The sequence below is a fragment of the Arachis ipaensis genome, chromosome B06 (genome assembly GCF_000816755.2).
Source record: "Arachis ipaensis cultivar K30076 chromosome B06, Araip1.1, whole genome shotgun sequence".
Classification (NCBI taxonomy): Eukaryota; Viridiplantae; Streptophyta; class Magnoliopsida; order Fabales; family Fabaceae; genus Arachis; species Arachis ipaensis.
The window spans coordinates 103,971,859-103,982,652 of NC_029790.2; the positions used below are offsets into that span (position 1 = coordinate 103,971,859).

Sequence of the window (10,794 nt, forward strand, 5' to 3'; positions counted from 1 at the left end):
ATTAACTCATCACTTAACATCCTATTATCATCATAAACAACAATCATCCAACAAATACTCAATTCATATCATAATCATCATCAAAGGTGCTAAGCGTTAAATATACTCATACATTCCAACCTATCCTATGGTCATCTAGCCTAAATTTTCACAAGACATTACATATTAAATACGAGAAACCGAAACCATACCTTGGCCGATTTTCCTGTATAACCCAAGGCAACCCACAAGGCAAAATTGCAAGCCTCAATCACCAAAATTCAGCAACTAGATCTCACTCCAAACTTCCAATTAAGCTTCCAACATATCCAATTGCCTCATATCACATATATACATACACCTAACATATTTATCACAAATACATACCCAAAATTCAATACCGAAAATATTTAATCAATGATTTAGCTAGGATTCTAGGATTTTCACCTTACACAAGCACCAAAGAAGTAAGATTAAGCGTTCTCCTCAAGCTAATTCGAGCTTAAACACCGGAATTAAATAATTTTTAACATAATTGCTCATAAATTTCGAAATTAGAAAGGAAGAAATTGGAACACAGAAGTGGTTTCCTTACCTAAATATTGACTGGGCTTTGTAGAGCTTGACGATGTGGTCGCGTGGCCATAAACGATGCAACGATCGGAGCTCAGAGCGAGAAGTTATATGAGATTGAAGTGGAAGTTAGGTTATGGAGCTCTCCCTTCCCTCCTTGCATGCTCCATGGGTTCCTCAATGAGGAAGAAGAAGAATGAGTAGATGCTCATTAATTTAATGGGTTAGTTGGGCCCATAGGCCCGGTTTGGGTTCAGTTCGATCGGTTCAGTCTGTTTGACCCAATCTTAGGCCAAATTCTTTAAAATTAGTGTCAAAATTCTTATTTAATTAGTTCTATCTTATTTTACTATAAAAATTTATATTTCTAATTTCTTTTATTAAAAATTAATTTATTGATTAATTATTCGCTAATTTTACAGGGTTTACATCCAACACACCTAAGTAAGAATTTTGTTCTCAAAATTCAGGTTTGGTTACTTGAAAAGAGGTGTGGGTAGTCTGTCCTCATTTCTGATTCAAGTTCCCGGGTGTATTCCTCATCTCTAATTCGATGCCAAATAACCCATACTAATGAGACTTCTCTTACTCAGAGTTTCTTGAAGCTGATCTTACTCGAAATGCCAATCTCCTTTCATTTAAACTAATTTAGGTTGTAAGACATGGGTTTGTTTCAGAAACGTGCCTTAGAAGTTACAAAATGTGGAGTACGTTGAATAGGTTCGAAAGGTACGGCAGAAAAATTATTTGATATGCCACTGACCATCAATCCTCTCCAAAAATTGAAATGGACCAACTTAGCGAGGTTTAACTTCTTAGTTTTTGATTGCTTATTGATAAACCACTATTTTATGGTTTATATTGTGTTTAATTATGTGATTTTATCATGATCTTTACCCACTTATTCATTAAATAAGCATGCATTTATAATTCCTTCCTAAAGTTATTGCATGATTGAAAACTTGCTTCCTAGAGACTTTTAATTATGTATTTTATTTCTCCTTTATTCCATTCGATGCCGTGATCTGTGTGTTAAGTGTTTCAGGCTTTATAGGGCATGAATGAATTAGAGATTGGAAAGGTAGCTTGCAAAAATGGGAGAAACACAAAAAATTGAGGAGATGACCAGCGAGAAGCGACACGGCCGCATGGATGACGCGACCGCGCGGCATGGAATAGCACGAGTGACGCGGCCGCATGGATGACGCGACCACGTGGCAAAGCAGAAAGCTGAATGATGCGGCCGCATGGAGGACGCGACCGCATGACATGCGCGATCTGCATAATCTGCAGAATCGCTGGGGGCGATTTCGGGCCTTATTTTGACCCAGTTTTCGGCCCAGAAAAGCAGACTAGAGCCAGAGAACATGCAGAAACCAAAAACAACATTCATTCTGCATAGTTTTTTTTAGTTTTTAGATCTAGTTTTCCTCTCCTCTAGGTTTTCTCTCTACACATTCATAGTTTTTAGGATTTGTTATTTTTCATTGTTTTGCATTGGGATATTGAGAAGAGTTATTGCCTCATCAAGACTTCGACATTCTAGTTCGTTCTCTTTACTTGTCTCTTACTCTTCCATGTTCCTTAATTTACTTAATCTTACTATTGAATTATTTTAGCATTTATTAAATACAAGAATCACTTTTATTTTTAATTAATCTTTTGATTATTATTTATCATGTCTTTCTTTAATTCCCTTTCTTATGTTATGAATTTTGCACTTACAATGAGCGAGTAGTTCCCTAACTTGATGGGGAGTTGATTGAAAGGAATCCTTGAGTTGGGATGCTCAAGAGAAAGATTGTAATTGGGTTTATTGTTGGATTGCTCTCTAGTCACTAATACCAATCCCCCTAAGAGCAGATTGGAACTTGTGGATAGAACAGCATTCCAACTCGTTTGACTTTCCCTTACTTAGTAAGGGGCAACTAAACATAATAACCCTCAATTGTCAATTAATCTTGAGAGTACTCCAACAAGAATAGGGCTTCCAGCTAATCAACTCCCAGTCAAGGCTTTTATTTAAATTTATATAAATTCTCTAATTTAATTTTCTGCCATTCAACTCAAATCTTTTTGAAAACATCTGATTAATAAAATAGCACACTTTTCTGTAACTCGTTGGGAGACGACCTGGGATTCATACTCCCAGTATTTTAATTTTAATTTCTGTGACACCCTTCTAAATTGATAAGCGAATTTCTGGTTGGTTGAGAACTATACTTGCAACGCATATTTTATAATCATTCTTAACTCGCCAATTTCCGCCCGCATCACTTATCCGATTCTAGTTTGTTAAAGTAATCTTCACAAATGCATATCTTCCTTCTTCCAACTTGAGAAGTTTTTTCTTTAGGTCTGCATAACTCTTTTGTCGGCTTTTCATAGTGAGAATCTTAACTCAGCTTTTTCGTTGTCTCGACTATCAAATTCAGGAACTAAAATGTTTGATGCTCCAGTTTCCGATCAATACAGAGGCATTTAGCACACTGTGAGGCCCCCACTTTCTTTTTGATGTATAGTCTCGTCAATATCTCTAATAAATAGTTTTCTTTGATGGATGGAATGGACTTGGTCACTTAATCCACGGTTACCTAATAGCATCAACTTCTGTCCTAGACCTCGGCAATCTATTATAAAATCAATAGCTACCCTTCCTCACTTTCAGTGTAGAATCTTCAATGGTTGCAATATTCCGAATGGCTTCTGGTGGTCACTCTTTACTTTCTCATGCGTCAAACACGCAATCACATGGATCGCCACTTTGTTCTTCATTTCTGGCTACTCAAAAATATCTTCTTTGATACGTGGTACATTATTTCAGGGTAAATTCAAAAATCCTCTCTTGGTATCTTCTTGATTCAACAAGCTTCAATATCCTCAGTAGCTCCTTATCACCATTATTGTGCTCCCTAAATTCTCAACCTTACGATCCCTTGTAATTTGTAATTGGTTCAATCTGACACCTCCATCCACTTTCTTAACACCCAACTTAAGACCTTAACTTACTTAACAGTTCTTCTCCTTTATCGTCCTCCAAACAGCTCTCCGACATCTCCAGCCATACTTTCAGTATCTAACTTAGGGCTTTAACTTACTTAACAGTTTTTCTCCTTTATCATCCTCCAAATAGTTTTCGGAGCTTTCCTACTGAGGGCGTTTGCCACCACATCGTGTTTGTTGTATCTGTGCATATCCTAAACTCTTTAACAATGCATCGCAGTTATCCGAATGGTTTATTTGGTTCGGGCATCACAAATACTGGCACTAATATTAATCTTTTCTATCAAGTTTCGAAAGTTTTCATGGTATTTAGGTATTCCATACACACAGTGCATCTTATTGCGTCTACTTAATCACAAGCAATACGATCAACAAAAATTAAGGCTCTAAAATTCCTAGTAATGTCGTAGGCTCATTTTCGCGTCCAAAAGTCTTGCTCTAAAGAATTAACATCTCAATGGTTACAGCTAGGATTCATACGCCATACTAATATAAGCTCGAGTTAATTTTCAAAAAGATATTAAGCTCAAAGACGAATGAACAACACAAACAGTGTTTGTGAGAAATCAGAAAGAAAATCTTGTATACGGTCAAACAGAGTTGCACCGAAATAATGGAATGCACAAGAAGAGAAACCTAGGTGCATCTCAAGAAAAAAGAGATTTAGATGTGGATTTGTTTGAGTTTTTATGAGATTTTGGTATTTTAGACCATCATGGATGCTACTTTGAGTTGTATTTCTATTTTGTTGATTACAGGTAAAGTTCGGGCGAGTTTAACAAAGTTCGTGCAGAAGAAAAAGGAGAAAAATGAGTGTTGTCAAGCTGGCGTTAAGCGCCACTACCCGGCATTTAGCGCCACAAGCCTCGTAATTCGTGCAAGCATTTTGTAAAGCTAGCGCCAAACGCCACGACTCGCGTTTAGCACCAGGTGCCTCGTAAATCGTGCAACAACTCTGTGAAGATGGCACTAAAGTAACCCGAAAAGTTGGAGTTGCATTCTATTTGGTGGTTCTAAATGCCACTACTTGGCGTTTAATGCCAGGCCCGTGTCAAGCAATTCCATGGAAGACCTTTTTTGGTTTTTAGTTTAATTTTTAAATTAAGAAAAGATAATTTTTAGGATTTTTAGAATTTTTATTTTGTATCAATTAAGATTAGATATAAAAGGAGAAAAGATTCAACCCTTCGAACTTCTCTTCTTCTTCCTCATTTCGGAATTTACACTTTTTTTTTAACTCAAGAATTTTCTCTGGCCCATGAGCAACTAAACCTCCATTGTGAAGGTTAGGAGCTCTGTTTATTTTAATGGATTAATACTATTGTCATTCTACTCTTAATCAATGCACTGTTTTAAATTAGGATTGATTTCGTTCTTCATCCTAGGAATTAGAGTATATTAGAAGATAACTCTTTTTCTATTTGAATTCTTGTTAAATCTTGCAAAATTTATATTACTAGAATTAAATCTTGAAATCAATTCCTCACGACTCTCTAATTATCTAGATTTAACACGATACGTGACATATAATCGCCTTATTTTAGGTACTTAGGGTTTGTGTATTTCATAAACTAGAATTGGACTTAATCTTCTAATTCAAATTAAGTGACCAAGGAATTGGCGGTTGATTGAGTTAGATGAGATTAAATTACTAAGGAATTAGGGTTTAATCACTTAAGGTTTGCTATGAATTGAATCTTTGCTTGATTAAAGTAGTTGACAAGAATTCTCAATCTGAAAATTTAAACATCTCAAAAATCTTAACTGTTTTCTCACATTAGTTTCACCAACCATTCACTGTTTGCTTTCTTGCACTCTATGATTTATTGTTTTATGCTACTTGAACTTGAAACCATTCGTTTTAGCTTGTCTAACTAGTCTAATCACTCAACTATTGTTACTCAGTTCATTAATCCTCATGGAATCGACACTCACTCACCTGAGTTATTACTTGGTACAACCCGGTGCACTTGCCCATTAGTTTGTGGTATTTATAATTCTGCACCAGTGCTTGAACCCTTCTTCACTTTCACTCTTTCAGTCGCGTATGTGCATGTGTAAGCGCAAGCATAATCTTGTGCTGTTGCGGCCTGCTAATCTTAGCTAGTAATTCGTATCTCAAGGAATAACTCATCACTGTTTAAAAGTATGATTTTCAAGTTCTGCCTCTTTGAATTTTAACCCAAAATTTATTGTTTCACGAGTTTATGAAATTGACAAGTTTCTGCATTTTGGCTAAAACTATGTCGTTTTGGTCCAAATTCTTTTATTTTAGAGAAAATAACAAATAGGTTTCTGACCTTATGTCTCGCGGATATTGTCGTCCTTGAGAATTGGAAAATACATTTAAGTCCTTGACTTCTTCAAAACCTAGACATTTTAACTCCCTCCATTCACATAGGGACGTCGAACCTAACAATCAGTCCGCTGCGAGCTCAGGTCTTAATGCGAGCCCAGACGATTCTTGTCTTCTTCCACCTCCATTTTTTCTTGAGTTTGATGATACTCCGTTAATAGCCATGGGACAAAATACTGCCCTTTTTTTGTTCACCATTACTCTGAATTTGAAGAACTAGGGTTTAGGGTAAAACGACGTCGTTTTAACATCTGGGGACCTATTTATCCTGTTTTAAAAAGTTTCCCTCCATGTGTAGCACCCTAATTTATTGCCTTTACTTGCTTACAATTATTCAAGAGATGAAAAGCTGCTTCTCTACAAATATGTACAAAATTAAAATCTTTTCTCTAGGTTTCACAGTAATATATACATACAATTATTTTAGAATTAAAAAATAATTATTCAACAATTTAATCACCTGAAATTTCAGATAGTAGAGATGGAAATTGGGTGCCATTAAAATGTTATTCTCTTTTTGTTCACCATTACTATAAATTTGAAGGATTCAAACTTAGGATAAAATATGTCGTTTTGAGCGTTTGGAGACCTATTTGTTCTATTTAAAAAATTTTTATCCATGTATATATCTATAAGACTATAACAGTCAAATTAATGCATCAGGAACCACATTAAATTTCGTTGGATTTAACAGATCCATATGAACAAAAAAATTTAAATATCCTGATTTTAAGAAAGTCAAATACTTAAATATATTATTTTATTTTCAATGACGAAAATATTCGAAGACAAAAAATTAGGACCTATTTCTCCTTTTTGTTTTCTTTATTTTATTATGTTTTAACTTTTATCAGAAGATTTAGGATTACACCCTTCTCTTGCCGTTGCACACACTAAAACCCTTTGCTTCTCAGTTCTCACCTCTGCCTCCCGTTCTCTCTCCCACCGTCGCCTCTGTTAGTGGCGGTTGTCTGTCGCTTCCGCTATCTCTCAGTATCTCGCGTTCTTCTCAGTTGGGCTTCGCATCTTCCTTGTTCGTCTCTGTTCGATGCCGACGGCTTGTAGTCATTCTTTGTTCTCTGACTTCCCTCTGTCATGTTCGTCTCTGTTCGTCGCTGACCGCTGTGTTCTCTCTCTCGTTCGACTCCGTTCATCGCCTCCGCCGGCTCTCTCTCTGTCTCCCTGCTCTATCTCATCCACCCCACCAGTTCACAACTTCAGGTTGCCATTAATCATTATAATGCAAATCTGAACATATTTATTTGTGTTGTTAATGGTTGTAGAGATTGTAGGCTGTGTTTATCTTGTATGAATGTGTGTTATTAGTTAGTAATTAGGGATTTAGGATTCTGATATTAGAACTTGATGTTGATGATTTGATAATATGATATATTTTTCAGGATGTCTGATAATGTTGTATCTTCCTAGGTCTAGAAGGAAAAATGCATTCCGAAATGTAAGTGATCGTGTGTGGAAGCATGGGATTGATATTCAAGGCAATGATGATGTTGATAACATGTAAGAGGAACAAATGGATTTGAGTTTTAAGCTAATTGTCTGTAAAATTGTTAACTTCCCGCTAAGTGGACATGTTTGTTGATTTAGAATACTAAACATTTATTCTTTAGTAGAAGTTTATCTCTGTAAGACTCTCGAGTTTGACAACAACCTTGGTTCCCTGGGATATAAGGTCCGGATGTAAATGGAGTCATGTGGCAATGGCTAGGAGGAAAGCTTCTCTTGATTCTGATATAGGAAAGTCCAATGAAAATGATGCAGTGGTGGAAAAGAAGACTTCTAGATCATCTAAAACGAAGAGGGTGACAGCGAGGACAAAGAAAAAATCCACAGATGGGTCCCCTGAGGAGAACATTGATGCTTCCGCCAATGAAGGCTTAACTTCCTCTAGCGATGATTCCAAGAAGAGAACTCGAAGGACTCGAAAAAAAGGTGCCTTAGTCTTGATGCTGATGATTTATCTGTGATATATATGCTTTATTTTAAGTGTTGTCTAAACCTGCTATCATTTATAGTTACATCTGTATCTGCTGATTTGGAAGAAGATACGGAAGTCAAGGAAGAGAAAAAGGTTCGAAGACGAAGGAAACCTAAGGAGGAGAAGGTAATTATAGAGAATAAGGCTAGCGAAGGTGAAACAAGTGACCAAGAGGAGACTTCCTTTATTGAAAATGTGGATGATGAAAGTGATGATGACTTAGAATGGGTAAATTATGATGAAGAAGATATTAGCTATACTTATGGTTGGCCTCCCCTTGTTTGTTGCTTTGGAGCCGCACAGTATTCCTTTGTTCCTTCGGGGAGGCCAGCCAATAGGCTTATAAATCATGACATTCATGAAACAATGAAGGATGCATTGTGGAGCCCTGAAAAATTTGTTAGGGCCCCTGGTACCTCGGCTGGTAGTGTTGCCATTGCTCTTGCCAGCTTGGGTGGTAAGGTTGCTTTCATGGGAAAGCTTGGTGATGACGATTATGGTCAAGCAATGCTGTATTATATGAATGTGAATAAAGTTCAAACCCGATCAGTCCGTGTTGATAGTAGAAGGTCTACTGCTGCGTCAACGATGAAGATTGGTAAAAGGAGTAAACTGAAAATGAGTTGCGTAAAACCCTGTGCTGAAGATTGTTTGACAAAGACAGAGATAAATGTTGATGTGCTGAAAGAGGTATTAACTTGAAGCCCATTTAAGTTTGTATTTTATAGTGGTAGGTTATAGCCTTATAGGCTGATTATTGTTGATATAACACCATTATAGAGCTTGATAATGCCTTTTTTCATTTCATGGAACCATCATCCATTGTTAGCAAAATCAGAACTTGGAAGATTAACCAACGAACTATTTCATTATCCTATTGTCTATTGTGTTGTTCTGTATTTACAACACTTAGTCTGTTGATATGGCGCTTTGTTGATGGACATGTTAGTTAAAGAGTAATTTGCATTTGAATGAAAAGTAAAAATATGAAATGTTGCCACCATTACAGGAATGATTGCTTTCCTTATTGCATTTTAGGTCCTCTGATTGATGTTGATACTTTTTGTTTTTCACTGCTTGAATAATTTAATAACATCTCCTGCAGGCAAAAATGTTCTACTTTAGCACACATTCTTTGCTTGATCGTAACATGAGATCCACTACACTACAAGCGATAAAGATTGCGAAGAAATTTGGAGCAGTTGTTTTCTATGATCTAAACCTTCCTATGCCGCTATGGCAATCTAGGGAAGAAACTAAAACTTTCATTCAGAAAGTATGGAATCTAGCAGACATTATTGAGGTCACTAAGCAAGAACTAGAATTTTTATGTGGGATCTCACCAACAGAAGAATTTGACACCAAAAATAACGATTGGTCCAAGTTTGTCCATTATGAACGTGAAGTGGTAGAACCACTTTGGCATGAGAATCTTAAGATTTTGTTTGTGACTAATGGAACTTCCAAGATACATTACTACACTCAGGAGTTTGATGGTGCTATTCTTGGTATGGAGGACCCTCCAATCACCCCATTCACTTGTGATATGTCAGCATCTGGAGATGGCATTGTTGCAGGTACTTTATAGTGAATTTACATTTAATAATGTCTTTGCCTTAGAAAAAGGACCAATAAATCTCTTTTAAATCATGTCTGACATTGTTATGAAAGAATATTTGACATGAATAGCTTTCAAGTCAATAAATTCTCAAGGAACTTGTATATATAGCCTTTGGAAGTGTTTAAAAGCATGTCTGGTTAAAAGGACCTCTCTTGCTTCTTTTGGGGGGTGTTTGCGTCTTCTGAGTTCAGTTTTTGAGGGGGGAAGGGAAGGGAAGGAATTAAAAGGTTTGAAAAGTAAAATAGGTTCACTGATACTCTTCAAACCCTTTTCTTCCTTTCTCTTCAAAGATAAAGTAAATCAACATTATTATATATAGAGTTGCACATACATACTTTCTAGCATGAATTTCTAACTGTTAAGAGTGGCTTTAAGATGAAAATTCATGTTTATCCCAAAACTAATGGCGTCTTCTCTTTCTTTTCAGCTCTCATGCGAATGTTAACAGTTCAGCCTGATTTCATAACTGATAAAGAATACCTGGAGCGTAGCATCAAGTATGCAATTGATTGTGGGGTTGTAGACCAATGGATTCAAGGCCGAGTGCGTGGCTTTCCTCCGCGCGAAGATATGGATGACGTGATTCCCGACGACAATGGTATACGCTCAATTACTGAAACCGAGTACCGCACGATAAAGAGTGACCGAGAATTAGAGCCTGAGGACGCATTAGAGCCTGTTAGTTGATCCATGCGCTTAGTAATATTAGTTTTCCCCTTATGTTTTCGCATAGAATCATAGTGAGGCTTTCATCCCATGTACAGAGAACTGAGTGTTATTTATATATTTGCCCTTGTTGTTTTTCCGTTGTTAGTTATAACATTAGGCATTTGTATTAACTTTTTTTGGCTATATCAATGGCATCGTCATAATCAAATATCAAAGAAATTCCATTCCACGAATCGTTGTTGGGAGTTGGAATTTTGTATTTTCTCCTATGTCCTCTAGTAAGATATTGTGTGATTTTTTCTTACAAGTTTTCACAAAATTTATGCATCTTTGCTAAATTACAAAAGGTTATGATCATGTCTAAACTGCATATAATTCCAAATTTTTTTTCCTCGGAATTAACCGAGGTATGCCTTATGCTGGACGAATCACGAGCATTTTTTCCGGAATTGAATGCTAAATTAATGTGTTATTGTCAGTTACCTATATAATTGAACGGATATTTTCCTTCTCTCTCTCATAAGCGCTTTCAATATCATTATTCATTAACAACAAACTAAGCACATACTCTTCTTAGTTCAGTTACAAGCGTTACAA

General features: G+C 36.3%; 1 protein-coding gene across 3 annotated transcripts; it reads left to right on the top strand.

The window, feature by feature from the left end:
* On the top strand, window positions 6,771-10,466 carry LOC107604772 (fructokinase-like 2, chloroplastic). 3 transcript variants are annotated; one of them, XM_016306452.2, is made up of 6 exons: window positions 6,771-7,132; window positions 7,340-7,429; window positions 7,602-7,861; window positions 7,945-8,597; window positions 9,013-9,484; window positions 9,956-10,466. In XM_016306452.2, the coding sequence occupies exons 1-6, from the start codon at window positions 6,960-6,962 to the stop codon at window positions 10,213-10,215; spliced, it is 1,908 nt and encodes a 635-aa protein (XP_016161938.1). In that variant the 5' UTR covers window positions 6,771-6,959; the 3' UTR covers window positions 10,216-10,466. The 3 variants fall into 3 exon arrangements, with proteins under 3 accessions (XP_016161938.1, XP_016161939.1, XP_020960343.1); XM_016306453.2 differs by having other exon boundaries at window positions 6,997-7,132; window positions 7,312-7,429; XM_021104684.1 differs by lacking the exon at window positions 6,771-7,132 and having other exon boundaries at window positions 7,325-7,429; window positions 7,540-7,861.